Here is a 26,119-nt window from a genome sequence, read left to right as displayed (position 1 = left end):
TGGAATACAATATGTAGACCAGACTGGCCTGGAACTCGGAGATCCACCATCCTCTGCCCGGCAATGGGATGGTTTTTATGTTCATAACCATTATATAACATTTGTTCAAAGTCAGATATGGCCAATTTTCTGGGTGAATGACAATGGGTAGAGTTTCCCCTACTTTGCATACTTCACGGACCTCGGCTGGGTAGTAAAAGATTGACTATTGAAGTCGCAATTGGAGCATGGTATGCAGGGACATGCAGACAGTGCGTCCTTTCTAATTCCCTTCCCTTGGCTTCACCTCTGAGCCTGCAGTGCTGCAGTAGCCTGTCGTTCCTACTCCCTAGGGTGAAAGTGTGGCCAATTTTCTAGGATCTTTACCTTAGACTAGAGGCTTTCTGTATGAGGGGACTGAGAAGGAGGTAGAAAAACAAGCTGGTATCAAAGAGATGGAAGCTTATTTAACAGTGTTGCCTGGACACCATGTGCAGGAGAAAGCTGGGCCCTGTATTTCCAGGGCTCCTTAGATACAGTCTTTTAAGAGGCTAATAGTGAGTTACATAGTACATAAAAGAACCCAGCCTCTGGATAAAATGTCTTGTAGATCCCCTTCTTTCTCTGTCCCTGCAGTGACCACTGGTAGTTGAGTTTTTGTTCACACTGCCCCTTTGTGACACTGACTCCTCTTCAGGGCTGTCCAGACTGCAATGGCTGGAGTACATTTCCTAACTAGCGCCAAATGGGACTAAGGTTCCTGGAAACTTCTAGAAGCTTTCAGTTGACCCTTCTCTCTTATAGAATGTCACAGGTGCTTTTCTCATAGTTCAAAAAGGGCTAAGAAATCTGCCCTCTTGTGCTATCAACTGCCTTGACTGCCAGAAGTCCACTCTGTGTCTCTTGCTAGAGCTAACCTGCGACGCCTCTATCCTGCCAAACACGGATAAGTAAGAGACAGCTCCAAATCTAAAGTAAGAAGGGAGACACCTGCCAGCCGGTGGTGGCACACACCTTTAATCCCAAAACTCAGGAGGCAAAGGCTGGCAGATCTCTGCGAGTTTGAGGCCAGCTTGGTTTACAGAGTGAATTCCAGGACAGCCAGGGTTATGTAGAAAGACCTTTTCTTGAAAAACCAAAACCAACCAAACAAGCAGAAGTCAAAAACAACAAGCAAAAGAAACAAGAAAGAAAGAAGGAAGCTCTGAGTAGACTTCATCGGGCTTGAGCCCTGAGCATCATTAATGGGGTCCTGCTGAGAATGCCTAGTGCCATGCTGTAAGTTCACAAGTGGATCACAAGCCAAGCAATGAGAGCTCCAGCTGCTCCATGTTCAGCCATACTATAGTAGCTATGTATGACCTGAGAGAAGCCATTCATTTAGCCCTCAGAGAATTCTTTATTCATCAAACAATAGATCCGAGTATGCTGGCGTGAGGATCCATCCACACAGGGAAAGAATTTCACTCTGAACCAGCAGCGATGGATTCCAGGTTACTGCTGGTTTGAAAATTGAATTACAAAGCCTGTAAGGGATTGTCAGCCGGGCAGTGGTGGCGCACATATTTTAATCTCAGCACTCGGGAGGCAGAGGCAGGTGGATCTCTGTGAATTCAAAGCCAGCCTAGGCTACAAATGCTAGTTCCAGGACAGGCTCCAAAGCTACAGAGAAATCCTGTCTTGAAAACTGAGAGAGAGAGGAGAGAGAGAGAGAGAGAGAGAGACAGAGAGAGAGAGAGAGAGAGAGAGAGAGACTACAGTGGATGTAGTGGGATACACCCTTAATCCCAGCACTCCCGAAGAGGGTCTCTGTGAGTTCAAGGTCAGCCTGAGGATGTAGTGAGTTCCAGGACAGGGCTATGTGGAGAGGGAGAAATCGAGAGATTATTGTCCCCCTGTCAAGGTAATCCTGCAAAGGAATGCAGGTTAAGTTGGGAAGCTTGGCTCTAGGGGTTAGTCTTACCTGAGAGCTAGGAGTCTTCTCTGTTTTCTCCCAAGGTCATTAAAATAACCTCTCCTATGTATGTGTGGGTTGGTAATTAAGCCTCTCTGGGGTCTGGAGAGATGGTTCAGTGGTTAAGAGAACTGACTGTTTTCCTAGAGGACCTAAGTTCAATTCCTAGCACCCACATGGCAGCTCACAACTGTCTGGAACTCCAAGGTTGACACCTTACACAGACATGCATGCACACCAATGCACATAAATTTTAAAAAGACTATCCCTTTCTTTCTAAGTCTTCTTTTCCTGTAGAAAGCATTTATTCTAAGATGTACATTTTTTCAGGGGGTGATTTTATCTTTTGCAGATGCCAAGACCTGTGGAGTCCCTACCCTCTCATTTGAAGTTAAACCATTATACCAATTCTTTATCTTTAGGAACTGTATGGAAACTAACTAGGCAGAGATGGGTCTCCCTGGGGTTGAAGCATTCATGAGGAGTCCAAGTAGCCTGGCAAGAAACCCAGTCTTTGTGCTGATATTTAGAAGAGGTTTAAAGAGTAGGGAGTGAGTGATTAAAAAAAAAAAAATTCCCTACCTGGTGATTAAGTCCCCTCCCTCCCTCCCTCCCTCCCTCCCTCCCTCCCTCCCTCCCTCCCTCCCTCCCTTTCTCTTCCTCCCCCTCCTCTCGTGTAGTAGTCCAGGCAACACACTATAGATATATAGATAGATATAGATATAGATATAGAGCCAGGGGCTCTCTGTGTATCCCTAGCTGTTCTGGAACTCACTCTGTAGGCCAAGCTGGCCTCCAACTCAGAGATCTGCTTGCCTCTGTCCCGAGTGCTGGGGTTAAAGACATGTAGTATCTATATCTGTATTTATAGTGTGTTGCCTGACACTTTCAAAGCCAAGAGAAGGGAGGCCATCCTTTTTCATTGCTGGGCATTCGGAAGCAGAGAGGTTAGCCTGGCACCAGTTCAGACGTCTCATTTAAATGTTGCTGTGACTATTTAAAAGGGAGTCTTTTGAGGTGTTGAGCTGCTGCAGCTTTGCATGTGGCGCGAAAGCCAGTTTGCTGATCCATTTAGGTCCTTAGCTCCATCCGTGCAGGCTGCAGCTCATTTACAGGAAAAGCCACAAGGTGGCGGCATGAAGACCAATCCAGGATGTAGAACACCCAGAATAGGTTCATCTGTGGAGAAATTGCCTGGGAGAGTTGCTGGCTTGTTTGTATCTCAGTAGGTGTTATGGCGAAATAATATGAAGGAACCGGAAGGTAAAACTCAATAGGCACAAATACGTTTATCTGTGGCAAGGAGATGGCTGGCCTAGAACCTGCTGTGTAGGCACGACTGGCCTTGAACTTACAGAGATACGTCTACATCTACCTCTCACGTGCTGGGATCTGTGATAATTCTTTTATTTCTTTTTTAAGATTTATTTATTGGTTATATACAGCATGTTTTCCTGCACATCAGAAGAAGGCATCAGACCTCATTACAGATGGTTGTGAGCCACCATGTGATTGCTGGGAATTGAACTCAGGACCTCTGGAAAAGCAGTCAGTGCTCTTAACCTCTGAGCCATCTCTCCAGCCCCCTTGTTATAATTCCTGTAGCTTCTCTTCTCTTTTGGTATTATGTGATATCTTGCAATGAGTATGTGTTAATGTTTATAAGAGTTTAACTAGGGAACAGCACAGCATGGTAGGTAGGTAGATCTGGGCTTAAACCTTTCAGTTGGGTTTAATATCAAACCCTGGAGAAGATGGGATACTTGGTATTGGGTCTAGGAGATATCAGAACCTAGATCTCATTCCCTGGTTGATCACTCAGGGAGCATCAGCAATGCTTATTATGGTAGGGGGCTTGACGGTAAGTGTAGATATAGACATAGAATTAGAATAGGCATGTGCTGGGCATGGTGGAACGGACATCTGCGGGAGTAACTTGCACACGGAAGCGATGACCGAGGTAAGGAAGGCCATGCTGCAGGAATCAAAAGTTGAGCATGGACATCCGAGTTTCATAATTTTCCAACTTTTGTTCTGGGTTCATTTTTTCCCCCTGAGTATCAATAGCCTATTTTTCTTTCATCTTTAGATATATTCCTGAAGATACTGGGCTCAGAACCAACCTTAAAAAGCTGGCAATAGATAAAGATCTCTGCTGTTGAATAATTTTAGGTGCTCATAGTTTTTACATAAATGGATGTGGTGCCTACTTCTTGTTTCCCATTAGTGAAAAACTTTTTTTCCCCATTTATTTGGTTTTTCTTTTTTTTTTTGGTTTTTTCAAGACAGGGTTTTTCTATAGCTTTGGGGCCTGTCCTGGAACTAGGTCTGTAGACCGGGCTGGCTTTGAACTCAGAGATCCATCTGCCTCTGCCTCCCAGGTGCTAGGATTAAAGGCGTGCGCCACCACCGCCTGGTTTAGTGAAAAGCTTCTGCAGGCCAAGGTGTTGGGTTTGAGACCTAACAGAACCACGGCCTTGCCATTACTTGTGACGTCAGTGATTTCTATCCACTGCAGATGGCAGCATCTGTGACCTCGGAGTCACAGTTCACCGAGTGTGTCAGCATCTGTGGGGGGTGATTTAGTTGTGACAGGAGAATGTAGAGAATTGATGGCCAGGCGGTTCAGTTACACACGGGGACGAGTGTATAAGACCTGGACTGCCTTTTGTCTTCCCAGGGCCAAGCCGCTCCTGCTTACAGCTAGTGTTCCTTAGGAAAGAAGCCATCCCTCTCCTGCTCTTAGCCCAAGGTCTCACTTTTCCCGGTCTCCCAGGTCCTCTTCATCTGAGCACTGTGTGGGTGTGCACGAGACTGGCATCTTCTCTAAAGCCAGATTCCCTCCACCTGCACAGCCCATCAGGGGTCAGGCCTAGGCCTGTTGGTTGAGGGGTGGGGAACTTGTTCCGTGTGCTGAGTTAACAGGAAACATATGCAACCCAGGGCTACTGGAGGCATGAGAATGGTACCAATTCAGCCCAGGAGAAAAACAGACCAACCTTTTTCCTGCTAGGGCCTGGGTCCAGTTGTGAGATCTATAGACAGAATTACTTCTGACCTAATGGGTTCCTTAAGGGACTGCATTGCCTTTTGCACTTGTACCAGTCTGAGTGTTGGTGCCACTGGTAATTAGCAGCTGGCCTCGACTCATGATGGTCACTCAAGTTTAGACAGGGCTTTGGGTGGACACACAAGGTTCATTTACTTTCATGGTAGATCTGTAGGAATCAAGTTTCTCCAGGCAGTGGTGGCACATGTCTTTAGTCCCAGCACTCAGAAGGCAGAGGCAGGCGGAACTCTGAGTTCAAGGCAGCCTGCTCTACAGAGCAAGTCACAGCGAGGGATACAGAGAAAACCCGAATATGACTCTCTTGGCACTGTTTGCATGTTTTCTCATACCCCCGCCCCCCAGTGTTGGAGACCAAACCCAGGACCTTCTCAATGGTGGGTACCCGCTCTACCACTGAGCCACATGTCCTGGCCCTCACTCGTTTCTCTTTCTTCTGAGGGTTTACAGTGCAAGACATAGCGTAATGGGACTGAAGGATGGAGAAGCCAGGCTGAGAAGCAGTACAAATTTTGACTATGACTTTGTGCTTTAGACGATGCCTAAAGTGCTCTCCCTGCCACAATGATCCTTTTCCTGTCCCTTGATGGGACTGTCAAGAGTTACATTTGAATGCAACAGAAGCTGTCCCTGGTAAGCAAAAACACTGAATAACTCAGAAAAATTCAGTAGGGATGCTCCGGGCACCTGAGGAGCAATGGCCTTTAGTCTCAAGAAAACTCCCTGCCAGGCAGTGGTGGGGCACATCTTTAATCCCAGCAACCACATGGTGGCTCACAACCATCTATGAGATCTGGTGCCCTCTTCTGGCCTGCAGGCGGCACACATGGAAAGAATATTGTATACATAATATGTAAATAAATCTTTAAAAAAGGAGAGAAAAAAATCCCTAAAATAATTTATATCTTAACCTCAAGCAATCTCCATCACTGGGTCCTGGTGTTTCAGATGTGAACTGTGGAAGGTATATTGGCTTGGCCTACTTTGGTCCTAGCAGGTACCTTGTAGAGGTGAGGAAGCAAGGACATACCTTGAGTCATGTGCAGCCCATGGAATTAGGATGTTCCAAAGGAAGACAAAGGAGAGGTGGGGGAGATTATAGATGCAGAAGCAACTCAGCTGGGCATAGTGCTGCCACGGTTTTGTTTTTGTTTTTCAAGACAGGGTTTGTCTGTGTAGCTCTGGCTGTCCTGGAACTCAGAGATCTGCCTGCCTTTGCCTCCAGAGTACTCAGAAGGCAGAGGCAAGGGGATCTCTGTGAGTTTGAGGCCAACCTGTTCTACATAATGAATTCCAGAACAGCCAAAGATGCATATATTTTTGTGTATGAGTGTTTTTTCTGCATGTGTGTAAGCTCACCATATCTGTGCAGGTGCCCGTGTGTAGAAGTTAGCTTGACTCAGTAAATAACCAGGCTAGCTTAAAGATAAACAATTATATTTTTACTTATTATAAGGGAAAACTCACACCACAGGAATGGGAAGTCCAGAGAGAGCGAGCACCTGGTCCATCCCAGTTTTTCTTCTGGGCTCCAGGAAGCCACGCCTTATCTAGGTTCCACCTCTTAAAGATGACTGGTTAACAAAGCTTCCCCCATCACCCCCCACTTTTGTCTAAACAAGATCAATCCAAAAATCCAATACAACTATATACAACAGGAACAGATACCAAGTATAAAATAACAACATAAGCAATATTAAGCAAGGAACACATGACAAATGTTTTAATAAACATTCTATTTGAAGGAGTCTAAATCTTACATCAGAAATAAGCCTGGCTAAATCATGAGGAAGGTAACTACGACTATCTAATCTTCAACCCCATCGAAGGCCTGAGAAGGGAAATAATATTACTTGAGCAGGCAAGAAGTGCAATCAAGCAGCTTCCAAAGCGAGCAATACATGACGGAGACAATTAGCTACCTGAGCAATCACCCAAATTCTCATCTGCAACGTTGAAGCAACCAACTTTGGGTAAGGCCTAATGTAACCAACAGACCATTAGCAGGGGCAGGAAAATTTTAAAACTGTCCTACCCTGTCTTGGCAAGATTTGACAGTCTTTTTTCTTGTGTCCTGCTTATCCATTCCAGATACCATGTACTTTGTCAGTGGTTGACGTATGGGCAGTTCCTTGCCCAAAGGCCAGTTTTGCCACTCCACTCTCCAAGTGGAGTGTCCTTGGTGCTCAACATTCTTTCGGGATTAGATTGGTGCTGTCAGGAGCAATCATGTCTCATGTCAACAGACCCTAAGTTATTTAAATGCCATATTCTACAGATCCTTGAAGTGGTTGAAGATTACCTATCTAGGCAGAATATAACCTCTATATATCTAAAGAACCTAATTAATCTGACCATGTATAACATGAACTATTGACCTATAATATTTAACACCTGTATAACTTAAAGACTAAGACTTCATGTCAGAATATTAAATAATCTGTAAACAAATGTGCAGCAAATGAGGACAATGACCTCAAAATGCATAAGTATCTTGATCAGAGGTAATAATATATAACGCAATATGAAAATATATCCTAAAAGTTGTATCAATATACAAAATGTCCTAAACAGAGGTAGAAATATGCACACAATCTAACAGAATAACTGCATAGGTGTACAAATATTGTAAACAGAAATAAATGCAATTTGAACTTGTATCAATATACAAAAAAACTATACCAATGTAAATGATTCATAAATAATAGCTCACAAGTATTCACTCTATTACCCACTATTAATACCTCCCCCCTTTTTGGAACAAAGAGTTTCCACCCCACCCCTCTACCTGATACAGGCAATAATCAACAACCCTAAATGGTGTTCCCAACCCCGAGAACAAACTTTTTTGGGAGGGGGGGCGTCGTCCTCTAGAATTACTTCCTGCTGACATGGGGGCGACGGTTCTTTTTATGGGACCCTGCAGAAGTAAAGTGATGGCTGAGTTTCAAGATTACTGTCTAGCATAGTTGCAAAGGATTTCTGAGCAGTTGATAGGATTTTTCTCAAAGTTGTCATCTGGAGTTCTGGCTAGAATGTCATGAGAAGGTGTACCATGTCAGCAGCTGGTACCCAAAAATGGGTCTTAGCGCAGCGCAATCAGCATCATGTCATCTCAGCCAGGTGAGTTGTTGCGGTGGGGCCCCATCTTCTTCCTGGAAACTTCAAAGATTACTGCAGGAAAAAGATCTGTAGGAAAGTCTATTGTTCATTGTGAAAAGCTTAAACATTATTCATAGAGACATACATTCAATAAAGAATGCGGTATAGATAAATAAACATGGAGAAAGTAAAATTTTTTCTACTTTTTTTCATCTGTCCCATACCAGATGGCTCCCGGTATGAGACAGAAACTCTGAATGTTCCTTTTAACAATACGCTTGGATTTAGAGAAGTACAGAGCCATTGTCCAACTCCAAAACCAGCTCTATATATTCATAAATACTTAAATGTATATGTATTAATCACCTGACCTCATAAATCATATTCCTTTTTCTCGATGATCCTTATTGGGTAGCTATTTTTCCTTCTGTTATCATCCAAACATCCAGGGTCTCTTGAATTTTTTGAAGATGTTTATTTTCCTGTAAAGATAAGAGCAGATATCCCTGCCCCAACCCTATATAGTTTCCTTAGCACCTGTATGGTTGTCACCGTTATGGATGAGCTGTCATTTCTTTTTTTCAAGAAGTCTCTCCTTTTCAAAGCAAATCTTTAACTTTGATAGTATCCATAGTTTTTCTTCTCCTGTGGAAACAGAGCAAAACCCCTTCCCCACCTCCTGGTTTCCACTGTGAGATCAACACATCCTTGAAATACACTGGTTGATTCAACTCACAAGTTTTTTCCATTATCCAATGTCTCTTTGCTGCTGTTGTTCCTTTCTCATTAGTGTTTAATAAAATTCAAGGCTAATAAAGCATTATGCAATCTATTTCTGGGGTTATTTTCCATCCCTTTTTGTTTGTTTAGCATATCCTTTATAGTTCGATTTGACCTTTCTATAACAGGTATATTTGGTATACCTGTAATATGCTTTATATTATAATAAGCAAAAAAGTTTAATTTTCTTAGATACATTTGCTGGACCATTGTGTATTTGTGCAGGGATGGCCATAACTTCTATGAATGAGTGATTACTGAGTCAGACTTTTCTGAGCTCAAGGGAATTGCCCATTGAAAATCTTAATACGTGTCTATGGTGTGGTGCATATATTTTAATTTACCAATTCCGTAAAGTGGAACACATCCATCTGCCAGATCTCATTCCTTTGAGTACCCTTTGGGTTACTCCCTGTAGGCAACAGTGTTTGGTTATAGAAAGAGCAAGTAGGACATCTCTTCATAATCTCCTTAGCTTGTTGCCATGTAATAGGAAACTCTTTAAACCTTTGCTATTGATGTGATGTTTTTTATGAAATTCTGAGGCCTGCAACACACTTCCAAACAATAATTGATCAATTCCTGCATTACCTTGTACGAAAGGACCTGGCAGAACCGTATGGGATCAGATGTGTGTTATGTATATGGGACAAAGCCTATCTATTCCTGATTATGTCTTATACCTGAATGAATAATGAAGTCAATTCTGTATAATCTGGTACAAATTCAGTGGTTTCAATATGCAAGACAACTCTGCATATTGTGAATCAGTAACTATATTGAGAAGTTCTTTAAAATCCCTTAATACCATAAGAATAACATATAATTCTGAGTTCTGGACAGACAAACTTTTCTCTATCCTTTTTCTTGTAAAGGTATAGCGAAGAAACAATCCTTTAAATTAATAACTATGAGAGGCCATCCCTTTAGTAACAAAGAGGCAGAGGAATTCCAGACTGTAGAGGTCCCATAGGTTGAAAAACCTTGTTGATAGTTCTAAGATCTTTCACCATTCTCCATATTTCTTTTTAATAAATACAGGAGAATTCCAAGGGCTGGTAGAGTCTTCAATATGGCGAGCATCTAGTTGCTCTTGTACCAGCTGTTCTAAAGCACACAGCTTTTCTTTAGTTAGAGGCCACTGTTTAACCCATATTGGTTTCTCAGTTAACTATTTTAAAGGCAGGGCCATTAGCAACTCTGAAGATTTATCAACTGCTTTGTGTTCTCGTACAGCCTGAATGACTGGTGACCTTTGTCTATAATATCTTCCAATATTTTCCCCAGAAACATAGGGCTCCAATTCCTAGGAACTGAACATCTACCTCTTGAAGAGGCCAATTTGGACGCCAAGATTCTGGAGTAATGATACTACATCTACACTTGTGCCTGGTAAGCCTTCAATAACAATGCCATTTATACACACTCTTTGATCATTTATAGAAGTCTGCCAGAGTACACGTTTCCTCTGTCCTACTGAAGTTTTTGACTCATCCTCCACTTATTCCATTGTCCTCCAGAGGAGACATTATTCCTAGGAATTCCTTGTCTACAGTCCCTTCTCAGATGTCCCACACTACCACAATTAAAACATTTGGTATTTTGATATCTCCTCATACCTTTGGAAATTGCATCTCTTACCCAATCATCAATATCATAGTCAAATGTCTCAACATTTTTTGTATGCAAGACCCATTCATCCATGGGTGCTGATCTGATCTTTAAAGGCCAAAGGATCTTTTTGCATTCTAAGTTGGCATTCTCATAAGCCAAAGCTTCAATCAGTATACTTCTAGCTTTTGGGTCAGTCACCCCTATTTGTACAGCTTTAGTTAATCTTTCTGCATTTAAAGCTGCTGTGCTACATAGGGACAAGGTGTGTTCATCGTAAAGAGCCTGATCCTGAGGATCAGAGTAAAGTCCCTTGCCCAGAATTTGATCTTGGGAAATCTTAAATTCTTTTGCTTTTCCCTGTTGCTCTAAAATTTTAGCCTCTTCCCTCCAGTTGTACCTCTGACTTTGTACCTTTTGTCCCTGGTCATCAAATTCTATAAATTCCTCAATCTTTTCAAATCTTTTTACCATTGCCTTTTGTAGAGTCTGGATCTCCTGTCTGGTGTTCTGTTCTAATGCCCTCATTGAGGATTCCAAGGTACAAAGTCTGTCCAGTAGAGATAACGTCTCATCCTTGGACCTAATTTTTATAGCATACATATTCCCTTCCTGGAGAGACAATCTATCAGCCAATCTATCATAATCCTTCGCCAGAGCCTCACTAATACATTCAACAGTACGCATTCTCCCAGACAATGTCTCAGCACCCTTTGTCATTGCCTGGGTTTTGTTTGTTAAATTGGCTGTATTCTTCTCCAGAATGCTGAATTTTCCTTTTAATTGGTCATTATCAGTCTGTAAAGACTGTATCATTTCTAAAAGTGCTTCATTTGACTGAGTTTTGCCAGCTGAATTGTTCGCATCCTTCTCCAGAGTTTTGAGTTTTCCTTTCAGAAGATCGTTATCAGTCTGTAAAGACTGTATCATTTCTAAAAGTGTCTCACTTGACTGAGTTTTGTCAGCGAAATTGTTCACATCCTTCTCCAGCGTTTTGAGTTTTCCTTTCAGAAGATCATTAACAGTCTGTAAAGACTGTATTATTTCTAAAAGTACCTCATTCTTGGCTCTATTATCAAACCATGTTTTTAAGAAAAAAATATGTAGGACAAAGCTGATCCCCAGAATCAAATAGAGAGGTTTAGGGGGAAAATCATATAAACTTTGCATGACATCATGCATAGTATAAATAAAAAAGCTAGTGAGTTCCTGGAGTTTTAAATAGTCTGTCATTTTTCCCTTTTAAATTATAAATTTATATTTCAAATTATAAATCTTACCTGTGGTTGAGTTTGAGCTGGAGTAGGTGCAGTAACCATCACCTGTCAGTAGGTGTCGCGGCGCCCTTGGAGCCACGTGCTTGGTTTAAATCTGATTGTAGAGTTAAAGGCTGAAAAGATATGCTTAGATTAAAAAGTTATTTAGTATAAACCGCAGACTGTGTGCTTCGTGAAGGTCCCTGGCTGTTCAACAGCTACCCGAGACAGTCGGCAGAGGGAGGCGGGCGCCTCCTGCTCAGGACAGAGGGCGCGTTGCCCCCGGCGGCGGTGGCTGCGCTGGGCTAAGTGTGAGCCCCTCGGCCGTTGCCCCTGGTGGTGGTGGCTGCGCCCGGCGCGAGCTCCTCAGCCTTTTCCGCTTCGGCCTCCCGCGTCCCAGCACTGCCTGAGCTTCCACGAGCTCAGAAAAACTGGACCCAAAAGTCAACCGGTAGCGGTTAATCAGGGACGCTGTGCGGGAATTCTATGCCCAAATGAACGCGGCTCCGCGGCTGGCCAGAGCCGCCAGATACTGTAGGAGTGAGCTCGATTCGGGAAATAACAGTCTAGCTAAGGGGAAACTCACGCCACAGGAATGGAGAGCCCAAGTTCCGCTGTGTCCCGCGGGAATCGCCCAGAGAGAGCGAGCACCTGGTTCTTCCCAGTTTTTCTCCCGGGCTCCAGGAAGCTACGCCTTATCTAGGTTCCACCTCTTAAAGATGATTGGTTAACAATGCTTCCCCCATCACCTATGGGCACCAGAAAGAGGACTTGGATCCCCTGGAGTTAAGAGTTATAGTTAGTTCTGAGCTACCGTGTGGGTGCTGGGATCTAAATACAGGTCCTCTACAAGAGGAGCAAGTTCTCTTGACTGCTGAATCATCTCTCCAGTCTCTATTCATTATTATTATTATTTTTGTTATTGAGACAGGTAGCTCTTGGTGGCCTAGAACTCTCTATATAGACAAGACTGGCCCCAAACTCACAGAAATCTGCTTACCTCTGTCTTTAGAGTGCTGGGATTAAAGGTACACACCACCAAGTTAGGAGGCAGAGGCAGGTGAATCTCTGAGTTTGAAGCCAGCCTGGTCCACAGAGTGAATTCCAGGTAAGCTAGGGCTACACAGAGAAACCCTGTCTCAAAAAACAACAACAACAAAACCCAAAAAGGCACGTACTACCATTCTGTTTTGAAAAATATTTAATTATGTATATATGTATGCATATCTGAGTGTGGGTAATGCACACATTGTAGGGTGAAAGGGACAACTGGAACAGGAAACCAACCAATCACTGCGCATCCTGACTCTGAACCCTGAGTCAATGAAAGAAACACGCCCTGTATTTAAGACCTGGGCCAACGAAAGAAACATCATTACCACTGAACCCAGGACTAAAGACATGTGCCCTGGCTCTGAAACTAGTGTCAAAAAACACACTTTGTCCTTAGAATCAGAGCCAGTGAAAGAAATATGCCCTGGTCCTAAGATTAGAGTCAAAAAGCTAAAAAGGACTAGCGAAAAAACAGTTTGGCCATGAAGTCAAAGCCATCTCTGCCCCCCCCCCCCCACCAGCTAAACTGACCAATCCCACTTCTCCCTGGGAAAACTCCGCCCCTAAGAAAGCCTATATAATAAGCCTTTCTGCCCCCTGTTAATATTAAAATTAAAAGGCTGCTGTTAATCCCTCCCTGGCAGAGGCTGCCACTCTTCTGGACTACTACTTCCCAAATAAAATCTCCTTAGGAGAGTCTTGGGTGACAACCTTCATTTGCCAGCGCAGATTCAAGAATCTGGCTGAGACATCCCTTAGGGAACTGAGCTGAAAAACCTTGCTGAGACGCTCCCTAGGGGGCCTCAGCAAGGCAGAGCAGAACAGAAGAACCTTGCTAGGACGCTCTTTAAGGGCGTTGAGCAAGGCGGGGCCAGAAAAGAGTAACTTTCCCTGAGTCAGATGAGATTGCTACATTTCTGTAGGGGCTTCCCCTTTAGCAGCGTGTCAGCCAGAGGAGAAGCAGATAGCTCTATCAGGACTTTCCCTTAAGGGAACAGAGCAGAACTGAGCTGTAGAGGCTCTCCAGGAGAAGTGCAGGATCACTATATCCTGTGAGGAGACCATCCCCCACCACACCCCAGCTTCAGGTAGCCTGGCTTCCCCATAGTCAAGGACACCTGTCCTCCAGGGCTGAGCTGTCCTGTTGTGGCTCTACCCCTCCAGAGCTGTCCTATTGCAGGTCTATCCTCCAGGGCTGAGTTGTCGTCCTATTGCGGCTCTAAGTATAACCCGGCTTCCAGATAAGTCAGGATATCTCTGCAACACTACAACTGTAACACATTCCCCTACATACGTGAGTGCATTTACACATAGAAACCAGTGGTATTGGATTCCCCTGGATTGAGAAGGAGAGGTAGTTGTAAGTGGTCTAATATGTATACTTGGGAACTGAACACACATCATTTGCAAAGCCAGTATATACTCCTAATTGCTGAGCCATCTTTCTAGGCCTGGGCCTTTAAAATGTTTTTCTATTTTGTAGTGTGTGTGTGTGTGTGTGTGTGTGTGCGCGTGCGCGCGCGCGTGTGTGCACACTCACGCTATGCTATGATGTGCAAGTGGAGGTCTGAGGACAACATTTGGGAGTCATTTCACTTCTACCATGAGCGTCCTGGAGATCAAACTCAGGTCGACAAGTTTGGCAGCAAGCACCTTTACTTGCTGAGCCATCTTGTTGGCCCTCATGGGACTTCTTGGTATGATTTCTCCGAACCATGTTGGTCCTCCTTGGCATCTCTCTCCCAGAGGGGTACAATTCCTAAGTCCAGCCATCAAAATTAAAGAGAGCTTTCCATGCAAACACTAAAGCTATTCGGTGCAATACACTGATGATAGAGCATTGGCATTTAAATATTTGGATTTTCTTATTTTTCCTCCTGCATGCACCCCCTCCCCAACTCCTCGGTAATTGTTAGTGAATTTCTAAAGACTGGGGGGGGGGCGTTGTGAGGGAAGATTCCAAACTATACTAATTGTTTTCAAAACACACTCTGAGTTTTCCTTGCCATAAAGAAATCTGAAAATAGAGGCTGGCTTCTGTCCTAGCTCTGCTTGGAAAACAAGCAGCTGACGGCTCTGTGACTCACCAGTTGCTCCAGGGGACTGCCAACTCCCCCGACGTCAGGTGCCCAGGGGCTCCGGGTGGGTAAATGTCAAGATGCTCCTGTGTGTGGTTGGCGGTGCTGGCGTCATCGCAGGCAGTGGAGTAGCTCCTCTCTGAAAAGGGAATCTCCCGCTGCCCCGTGAAAGATGTCAGAAAGGGGAAATGGGCTGTCGGACGTGCTCAGGCGTGAAGCTGAAGGTGGTGGAGGAGTGTCGTGCCTCCTGTAGCTCATGAAAATGGGAGGAGCACGAAGGGAGTCAGCTCCCGGGAAGACCTTTGCCGAAGACTGAGGTGATTAAAGAGCCAATAAACAGGGCAGACTCTATGGCTCTGTGAGGGGAAAGCCAAGCCCCACAGTCTCAGCTGGATCCCTGGAACCCACATGTTGGAAGGAGAGAACCAGTTCCTGCAGGTTGTTCTCAGAACCCCGTATGTCAGGGCACTCCAATAAATAGATGCAGTAAGTGAACTTTAAAAAGGGAATTTTAGCTGGCGGTGGTGGCACACGCCTTTAATCCCAGCACTCTGGAGGCAGAGGCAGGTGATCTCTGTGAGTTCGAGGCCAGCCTGCTCTACAAGAGCTAGTTCCAGGACAGGCTCCAAAGGTATAGAGAAACCCTGTCTCGAAAATGATAATAAATAAAAATAAATAAAAAGGGAACTTCAACTGTCTTAAAATTCAAATTAAAGAGAAAAATATTTGTAATTTAAAAGTAGCATAAACTGAACATGATCCTTGTTAGGGCTGAACATTAACCTCTTGATCCAAGTCATTAAAAAGATGTAGTCCGTGGACAGGGATGGCGCTGGCCTAACATGAGCAAAGGCCTGAGTTTGATCCCTAGCCCTGCATAAAATGGTGTGACAGCACACGCACGTAATCTCAGCACTAGGGAGGTTGAGGCAGGAGGATCAGGAGTTCAATCAAGGTCATCTTCAGCTATACAGGAAGTTTGAAGTCACCCTAGGCTACATGAAAACTTCAAAACAAAACACCAGAGGCCTGGGGTTGCAGCTCAGGGGTAGAGTCTGGCATGACCCTTAGGCGAGTGTGCTCACAAACTAAAATACTCAAAAGAGTATAGACTTTTTGTTGGTTTTATTCACTACTGTATTCATTCACATGTCCTAAAACATGCCTAGCACATAGCTGGTAATAAAGATTTTTCAGATAAGTAAGATTGGAAAAAAACAAAACAAAACAAAACTTGTATCTTGTATTGGTGAGAATGGACATTCATATACCAGAATCTAAACTGGAATTGTTCACTGGAGAGCAATTTGTCAAGATTCATCAAAATCAAAGGGGCATCTGTCTTATGACATAGCAATTCAATCACCAAATGGTTATTCAGTTGATGTAGATGCACCCAAGTACATGTTCAGGGCTGTGCACTGTGGCCCGACATTTTAGTACAAGATACTGGGATTGGGCTACATATGCACCATCAGGAATCTGGTTAAATAATACACTGGCACTCAAAAGGTACACACACTCATGTGGTACAGTCTACATGATACCGAGTGAAACAAGCCAGGCACAAAAAATGTGTGCAGAAGAAAGATTGAGGGAGGAAAAGGAAGAAGGTGGTAATCGTGGTTCTATCTCACACACACACACACACACACACACACACACACACACACACACACACACATATATATAAAATTGGATATGGTAAGTTTCTGTTTGGACTTTAAAAAAAAGAAGAGTTGGCCAGGCGTGGTAGCATACGTATTTAATCACAGCACTGGGGGGGGGGGCAGAGGCAGGCGGATCTCTGTGAGTTCAAGTCCAGCCTGGCTAACAAAGCTCCAGGACAGCCAGGACTACACAGACAAACTCTGTCTCAAAACACCAAAACTCAATTAACAAAAGAAAGAGAGGAGGGTTTTGGGGGCCTAGAGAGATGGCTTAGTGGTTAAGAGCACTTGCTGCTATTGTAGACGACCCGGATTCTGTTCCTAGCTCCTAGCACCTACTTTGGTAGCTCACAAAACCACATCTCTATTATAAATATCACGTAACAAATCCAGAACTCATAAGCGATAACTTTTTTTTAAAATCCCGTTTAAGGGCTGAAAGTTTGGGAAAAAAAAAACTTTTTCAAAGCTTGTATTGTGGGAGACCTTTAACCTCTTCCGCAGAGAAGTCAATTAAAAGGACAGTTGGGCTCTGCCTCGAGCTGCAGACCTCGCGGTGCTCAGCGGCCACCCCTCCACCCCTAACCCCACCCCCGCCGCCCGGGTTCTGCGCTGAGCCTGGAGCGTGCTCGCTCCTTAGAGGGCAGCAGCGGGGCGACACGGGGACGCATGCGCTCCGGCGGCACCCGGGGAATTAAAAGAGAGAGGGAAAAGCTCCCGCAGAAACGCGCGGCTCGCGTCCCTCGGCCGCGGCGTGATGCGCACGGCCCGGCCCGTGACGCCGCGGCCACCCCCGTCCCCGCGCCCCAGCTGCCATCGCGCGCCCGGCTCTGGGAACCGGGTGTCCGTCTTCGCTCCCTATGGGGCTGCGCCGCTGGCTACGGAGCGCCTGCTGCTGCTGCCCGTGCCAGTGCCTGGAGGAGCCCGCGCGGCCGGAGAAGGAGCCGCTGGTCAGGTGCGTACCGGTGTGGGCCGGGCCGCGCGGGGTGGGTACCCGATGCCCCCTGAACCGGGCAAGGGGGTACTGTGAGGTCATACCGCGGCGCCATCCGAGCCCCTTGGCCCCATCTCGGCTGGTCTCCGGCGAGACGTTTTTAAGCTTCAGATCCTTGGGTCAGATGTAGTGTAGCTTGGAAAGCGCAGATCCTCAGAGGCAGCTGATGCCCCTGGGAAATGGCACTGATTGGTCCAGGGCTGGGAAAAGAAGTTTCCAGAGACCGGGGTCTCATCGGGTGAAACGGACGAGTGTGGGTTTCTGTGTCACTCAGCAAAAAAAGTTTGGCTATCAATGTCATGACCGAAAGAAGTCGAGTTCAGCGACTGGGCTTATGGAAATCTTTCTCGTGATAAAAATAGCGCGTGCTGTACCAGGGATAGCTGATTGACTGTTCATTGTAGCTTAAGCTGCGAAATGTGAGGAAATTTAATGCTCACTAGCTATGTTCTAAAAGAAGGCTTGTGAAGGAACAAACAGAGTCGTTTGATTTTTTTAAACGATACTTTAATACGTGCATAAACACAAGGGATAGAATGGCAAAGAGAGAGAGACTGATTTTTATTTTTCCTTAAAATGATTTTTCTATCGTGAATTTGCTGAAATCAAAGTTCCACCAAGTCTTGCCTCAGGGAACAGACTATTTAGAATGAAATTAGGGCACGGGATTTAGGTTGGAATTCCAGGCTCGGGGAAGCAGCTCTGACTGAAACTAGGCTTCTTTAAGGCACCTACAACGAATACAATAATGCTTGCACAGCTCTTTCGGAAGCGTGACTTACTTACCTTTCCTTCTTCTGTCAAGTCCAGACACTTCCCCTGACTCCGGCGAGTTACATAACCGCATCCTGCCTGCCTGTCTGCTTGTATTTTCCAGGGCATTAAGGACCCTGTACTTCCCACTGTAGGAACAATCCGCTCTTAGTCCCTCCAGGCTCGAGGCCAGTAGTGACCTTTTGCCTTCTACCCCTTCCTAAATGCTGGTAGAAATAAGCAGTCTTATTTAATCACGTTGCCCTTTTTCATGTTCCTCTTGTGATGTAGGCCTTGGAATTTATCATCTTGTTATTTGGTAAGCACGTAGGTATTCCGTGCAATAGATCTAGACACACAAGACGCTATATACATGTATAGCTACACAGCACACACACACGCACACACACACGTCGACCTGTAGACTTGGCTGGCCTCTAACTCACAGAGATCCACTTGCCTTCTGAGTGCGCCTCTCACTTAGATTTTGAGATTACTCCGCACAGGGAGAGACCGAATTATCTACCATTTATTTATTGATTGATTTTTTTTGGGGACAGGGTTTCTCTGTAGCTTTGGAACCTGTCCTGGACCTAGCCCTGTAGGCCAGGCTGACCTTGAACTCAGTTCCACCGGCCTCAGCCCCCCCCCCCCCCGCCCCCCAGTGCTGGTATTAAAGATGTGTGCCACCACCACCTGGCCTACCTTTAATTTAAAAGACAATAGAAAACTGTAGAATTTTTTTTTCTCAGGACTCCAGGCTCTTGGTGATTATGAAATACAGCCTTCAATTTAGTTTCAGCCACAACTTTGGGTGTTTCCAGTGATTTTCTTTTTCCCTAGGATTGCTATACTTCTAGTAACTTTTAACTTTTATTTTGAAAGTTTGGAGACTCTCCCCTGTCTTGCTTTATGTCAGTGAATGAAAGCCCATAAATTTTATGATTATTATTATTTAGAAAACAAAACAAGGTTATCCAGGCATGGTGGAACAGGCCTTTAATCTCAGCACTTGGGAAGTGGAGGCAGGAAAATCGGGTGTTCAGAGCAGTCATGGCCTTAGAAGTTTATACACAAGGAGCTATCTAAATAGAAATGTTTAGAAATTAGGAAGACATATGCATAGCAACGTACTGATGAATCCGGCTGTGTGGGATGAGTTGCGTACGTGGGTGACTGGGTTATTAAGATTATTTGTGCCACAGTTTCCTCATATCTTTGTTAGGGGTGATGATGGCAGTTCACACTTCAAAGGACTACAGGGAGAAAGGAAAGGAGGTCACACATGCCAAGGGCTTAATATAGTGCCTGACAGCGTAGTAAACACGCAATAAATTTTAATGGCTGTTAGTTCTCATTGTTGTTCTTCTGAGCGCGTGAGTGTGACTGGACTTGCCTCATCTGGTTATGTGCTATTCTGGCGCCATTTTGATGTAACCATTTCAGAAGGGCAGCTTACTAATGGGCGCGTGAGATAGATGTACATGTATCCACAGGTACTTGAATGTTCTTTTCCACACGAGTCATGGTTCGAATTCATTGTTTTAGTTGATTATTATTGCATATTTATGTGTGTGTAGTATGCGCGCATGTTATGATTACATATTTATGTGTGTATGCATGTATGCATGGTCTAGTGCTTTTGGGTGCACGTATGTGCAGGAGTAAGTGCATGTAGAGGCCTGGGGTTGACCTTCCATTCTGTATTGAGGCAGGGTCTCTCTCTTGGATTCAGAGCTCGCTAGCTTGCAGTTGGCTCAGGGATCCCTAGTCTCTGCCTCCTGAGTTGGAATGACAGGCAGATGACCATGTCCACCTGGTATTTATGTGGGTACTGAGGATACAAACTCTAGTCCTCACATTTATGTGACAAATTCTTCACCTGGTGAGCTAGCTCTCCAGCCTATTTTTTAAAAATATACAAGCCATTTTTTTTTGGTATATATGCAGCTATCGCTACTATATATATATATTTTTTGGTTATTGTTCTTTTTTATTTGTTGTTGTTGTTTTTCAAGACAGGGTTTCTCAGTGTAGCAGCCCTGGGTGTCCTGGAACTTGCTCTGTAGGCCAGGCTGGTCCTGACATCACAGAGATCTGTCTACTTCTGCCTCTCAAGTGCTGGGATTAAAAGTGCTTACCACCACAGCCCAGCCTCTACTATATTTTATTAATGTGTGTGTGTGTGTTTCTGTGTGTATGTCTGTATGTGTGTGTGTGTGTGTGTGTGTGTGTGTATGTTGGCATACCTTAGCCATGGCTTGTGGGTGTGTGTGTGTTTCTGTGTGTATGTCTATATGTGTGTGTGTGTGTGTGTGTGTGTGTGTTGGCATACCTTAGCCATGGCTTGTGGGTGTGTGTGGAGGTCAGAGGACAGTTTTTGGGAGCCAGCTGTCTTCTATTCCCATGTGAGTCCTGGAGATTGAACTCTGGTCATCAGCCTTGGCAGAAAGCGTAGTTGCCCGCTGAGCCATCTACAGCCAGGATTGTACTGTTTAATTCCAGTGTATTTTTAACTCCTCTCGAGAAAAACAAAACAAAACACCAGCACCCTTTCTAGCAGCCACTCTTCCCATTTCTCTCACCAGTAGTTAGTGGTTACCAAGCAACAAATAATCTGTTTCTTTGGCCTTATAGATTTTTCTGTTTTGGACATTTTGTGTAAGTGGGATCACAATTGGCTTTTTGCATGTGGCTTTCTGTATTTACTTAGCATGATGGCTTCACAGTTTACTGTGTTGGAGCATGTATCAACACTCCATCCTTTTTTTATAGCCGAATATTGTTGTTGCTATTATTATTATTATTTATTATTATTTTGGTTTTTCGAGACAGGCTTTCTTTGTGGAGCCTGTCCTGGAACTAGCTCTTGTAGACCAGGCTGGTCTCAAACTCACAGAGATCCGCCGGCCTCTGCCTCCCAAGTGCTGGGATTAAAGGCGTGCGCCACCACTGCCTGGCCCGAATATTATTTCTTTGTGTGGATTGATCATATTGTTTATCTATTCACCTGTGAATGATGGGTTTTGGGTTATTTCTACTTCTGCCTTTTATGGATAATGTGTGAACGTTTGTATAGGTTTCTGTGTAGACATGGTTTCAGCACCCTTGGGTAAAGCTCTCAGAGTGGAATTGCCGGGTCACGTGGTCCGAGGACGGGCTGCTCTGTGTTTGAAGAGTCTAGGTGCAGAACGGGTGAGGTGCAGTCACGTGGCCAGATAGCGAGGACTTGAGTTTTTCATATCATCTTTTTGATCTTTCCCCCTAACAAACTTTTTTCTTTTAAACAGCCGCCTTTGTTCCTTTAACCATCCTTTATTAACTATAAGAATGCCATTCATGTTTTATTTTAGTCCCCGAGCTGTCGTGCCTGGAAGAGATACCATCCCGGGAGGCTGTCCCACTGTCCCGCCTCCTGTGTGTGTGGCCTCCTCCGGTCCTTTTCTCAGCGCTGCGCTTGGGGCTCCTGTTAATCTAGGAACCGCTACTGTCAGTCTCAGCTCGCGTGCCGTCTGAACAGTTTCTGACCTCGATCCTTTGGCTTTTCCGGGCTCCACGTCTCTGAGGGGGACAGTGTCTCCTTTCTGTGCTTCTGTGTTTTCTCTCCCCGACTTGTGTGTTTCTTCTCCCTCTCTCTACAAACGTTCTGCGTAGCCGTTCATCTTGATGACGCCATGACCTTCAGCGGCTGTTCTCTGGAGTCCTCTGTGGCCCACACAGACGTCTTTGAAGAGAAGTTGCCTGTACCCCCGCTGCCTTCTGGACTACTGTTGTTGAGACTAACCCCCAAGTCTGGGTCAGGCCTGGGATTATGCATCTTACGAATTGTGCTAGGCGGTTTGACTGTGCAGGGTCTGTGGACAGAGTTTGTGACACACAGCTCTCAAAGCTTTGATCAAGACCTGGGGACATGGTCGGCAGGTCAACATTTTGCCATGCTAGCACGAGGGCTGGGGTTTGGATCGGCGGGAATCCAGGTGGAAAGCCAGGGGGTTGTGTCAGCCTGTGTGTAATCCCAGAGCCAGCTGGCTTCGCTAGCAAGACTACTTGAAACGGAGAGCTCCAGGGAACAAAAGACCCGCCTTAGCAGAGAAGGTGGAGAACAATCAGGAAGAATCTTGACATCAACCTTGGGTCTCCATGTGTGCGCATATGCACACACCACACACCATACATGCAAAAGAAATAGAAGCTATGCTTAGATGCAGTGGAAGGGGTAGTTGCTGCATGGGACATACCCACATAGGCAGCGTCTATTTATTAAGCTCCTACAATCAGACTTCTAGTTAGATGCATATTGTGTTTTTGGAAGTTGAACTGAAAATTGACTGTTCGTCTCTCAATGTTCTTGTTACCCATTGCCATGCAGGGCTCTCATGTCTGTTCCTTCACATTGCCTCCTCCCTGGAGAATAATTTTGCATTCGCTGCCTCTATCTGTAACCAGCTGTTGAGCTGACTTCCTACCTGCTGCCTCTGCTGATGTCATGGTTTTTAGCAGTAGCACCTTTTTATAATACCCCCACCCCGTGTGTGTGTGTGTGTGTGTGTGTGTGTGTGTGTGTGTGTCTGTAGAATGTGTGCAAAGTGTCTGAGCAGAAGCCAGAGGAGGGTGTCTGGTACTCTGCTCTTTTACGCCACACATTGTTCTTCTGAGAGCTAGAATCTAGAGCTAGCCTGGCAGCCGACAAGCCTCAGTGATCCCCCAGTCTCTATCCGCTTGAAGCGCTGGGAGTACGGGAGTGTGAGTGAGCATGGCCATCCCCAGCCTTTTACATGGGTGCTTGGGATTTGAACTCAGGTCTTCATGCTTGTGTAGCAAGTGCTTGTGCCTGTTGGGTTATCTCTCCAGTTTCTTATTTTCTTTCCTTTTGAGAAACTTTGCTGGTGGCGTAAGGCCCACTTCAGTTACTCTTTTTGAGGACGTGTTGGGAAGTCTCCCTAAGAGGTTACAGCGTCTCTTTATTTTACCCTTAGGCCTCTTCCTGCCTTCTGCAAGCTACCACAGTGATAAGGTGTATATTATAAGCCTGTCTAAACTAGATTCTCAGGCCAGCATCTGGAGCCTGACATCTTTATCACTTTTGTACCCCCTGTGGTACCCAGCACAGTGAACCACAATGGAGTAAGAATTGAATAAAGTTATTTTTGACTATTAATAGCTGTTCATTTATTAATTGCTTGCTATGTGTAATTTTAAGAAAATGATGATGACTGACAAGGCAGACAGCAGCAGTTCTGACATGTGCCCTCAGAAAGGGTGCTATGTCCCTGCCGCTATTGTGTGCACCCTCAATTTCGTCCTTCCACCTTCAAGGGTGATCTAAATGAAATCTGTTTTTGCATTCTTAAACTTTATGTACAGGGTGCATATTGCATTCAGGCTCTTACATAAGTGAGATTTCTTTGCATATATTGTCACTGTGACCAAAAAAAGATAGATGTTATCTCTCTATTCATAAATGAGGAGTCCTTCTGGGCCATGGTGGCACATACCTTTAAGCCCAGCACTCAGGAAACAGGGACAGGCTGATGTCTGAGTTCGAGGTCAGTCTGGTCTACAGAGTGAGTTCTAGGACAGACTCCAAAGATAAAAACCATGTCTTGAAAACACAAAAACAAAACAAAACAACAGAAACCCCAACAGAATCCTGAGCATAGAAACTAAATAGTAAATTCAAGGTTATAACTAATAAGAGAGACTATATTTAAAAACCAGTCGTGGAGCTGGAAAGGTGGCTCAGCAGTTAAGAATTTGGTTCCTCAGACTGGAGAGATGGCTCAGTGGTTAAGAGCACTGGCAGCTCTTCCAGAGGTCCTGAGTTCAATTCCCAACAACTATATGGTGGCTCACAACCATCTGTAATGAGATCTGGTGCCCTCTTCTGGCCTGCATGTCTACCTGCAGGCAGAACACTGTACACATAATAAATAAATAATTTTTTTGTTTGTTTTTTTGAGATAGGGTTTCTTTGTAGTTTTAGAGCCTGTCCTAGAACTAGCTTTTGTAGACCAGACTAGCCTCGAACTCAAAGAGATCCGCCTGCCTCTGCCTCCCAAGTGCTGGGATTAAAGGCGTGTTCCACCACCACCCGGCTATAAATAAAATTAAAAAAATTTTTTTTTCATTCAAAAGAAAAAGAAAGCATGGCTTGCTCTTCCAAGAGGACCTGGGTTTGATTTCTAGCACCCACATGGCTTGAAATGGCTGTGTCAGTGGTTACCAGTCTCTGAAGTCCTGAATGACTTCACCTTGGTCTGCTCAACACTTAGTGTTACTAATTATAAGAAACGTGGGGTTCAGATCGAGAATGTCGCAATAACAACGTGGTATCTTACCGTCACAGAAATGTGTTCCTTCATGGTTCTGTGTGTGAGTCTGAAACCAAGGTGTTGGTGGGGCCATAATCGCTTGGGTGACTGTAGCGATTCCTAGAGCGAGTCATTTCTTCTCGTTTCCAGCTTTGGGGCTTCCTGGTGTCTCCTGGCTGACGGTAGGGTAGCACAGTTTAATCTCCTCCGCGGCCTCCCAAGCTTCTTTCTTAGCCTCCTCACTTTTGAGGACCTGATCACTGAGTTTAGTGACATCCCTAAATTCTAGGATGACTTCATCTCAAGATTAATTAATAACATCTTTAAAACTTGTATTTCCAAATCAGATCTCATTCAAAGGTACTGGGGATTAGCACCTGGATATGCCTTTTGTGATATATCCAACTTAAACTTGCTGCAGAATATTTGGGGGAAAATGAATGACCTAAGGTTTGTGCGTGCTGAGCAAAGCCAGGGCTTTCTGTGTGCTGGGTAAGCATCCCTAAACAGTGAGCCCTTGGCCTTTCAAACAGTTATTTTTTTAACTTCACTTTTGTGACATGATTTCCCTCTATCCCTTATAAAAGCATGCCCTTGCTGTGAAAAATCTACCTGAGTATGAGTTGTGACCCCAAAGCCTTTGCTGCAGACACACTGGTAGGCAGAGAGAAGCCCAGGTCATCTGACATCATACAGCCTCTTGACACACTACCAGAAGCCTTGGAAGAGGCCAGGAAAATGCCACATGTAACAGCATCTCTTGTAAGTGTTGGTACCTTTTCAGGGAACAGGGATTCTTTTTTTGGTTTTTTGAGACAGGGTTTCTCTGTAGCTTTGGAGCCTGTCCTGGAACTAGCTCTTGTAGACCAGGCTGGCCCCAAACTCATAGAGATCCACCTGCCACTGCCTCCCGAGTGCTGGGATTAAAAACGTGCGCCACCACTGCCTGGTAGAAAAGGGATTCTTTCTCCTCCTTTTTTATTACCTGTAGTCACTGGGAAGCATCATCATTTTCTGGGTATTCAAAGACAAAAGCAACAGAAAGAACCACCAGGCATTCTTAAGTTTTTCTGTAGCCCAGGCAGGCCTTTACCTTGTGGTTCTCCAGCCTCAAGCATCCTGAGTAGCTGGGTTACAGGCCTGTGCCACAGGCCTGGTTTAAACTGTTAACTGTTGGTGTTTCTCTATTAAGCCACTTGAATGGATGCAGAAGCTTCCAAATATCCTGTTTCCTGCTAGCCTCAGCACCGACCTGCACCTTCACAATGCTCACACTGGTGGGCAAGGAACAGTCAAGAAATGCAGGCCTTCATTTCTCTTCGGTGCCTGGATGCCAGTTATGGAAAATAAATGAGATCTCAGTTTGCTCTGGACGGTTGGTTATTTTGTGTTCACAGAAAGGTTGTTTAGGAAGGGATGGGATTTCTCCGACTGTCCCTCAGGCCATGTAGGCCTGCCGTAGTTTGAGCCGTCCTTCTTCAGGACTCTGACGAGGGCGAGTCTCGAGGAAG

At 44.9% G+C, this 26,119-nt stretch overlaps 1 protein-coding gene across 1 annotated transcript in view; it reads left to right on the top strand.

The window, feature by feature from the left end:
• The first annotated feature begins 17,199 nt into the window (after positions 1–17,199).
• The window catches only part of Mreg (melanoregulin), a 61,642-nt gene continuing 52,722 nt past the window's right edge, over positions 17,200–26,119 (top strand). The window contains exon 1 of the mRNA XM_048459299.3: positions 17,200–17,505. Within this exon, the coding sequence (XP_048315256.3) occupies positions 17,411–17,505 (95 nt within the window). The 5' untranslated portion in view covers positions 17,200–17,410. The remainder of the gene's footprint in view (positions 17,506–26,119) is intronic.

This window comes from Myodes glareolus, chromosome 1 (genome assembly GCF_982192425.1).
Source record: "Myodes glareolus chromosome 1, mMyoGla1.1, whole genome shotgun sequence".
NCBI lineage: Eukaryota > Metazoa > Chordata > Mammalia > Rodentia > Cricetidae > Myodes > Myodes glareolus.
The sequence above is the reverse complement of the archived record's forward strand: the minus strand, read 5'-3'. Positions and strand labels throughout refer to the sequence as shown.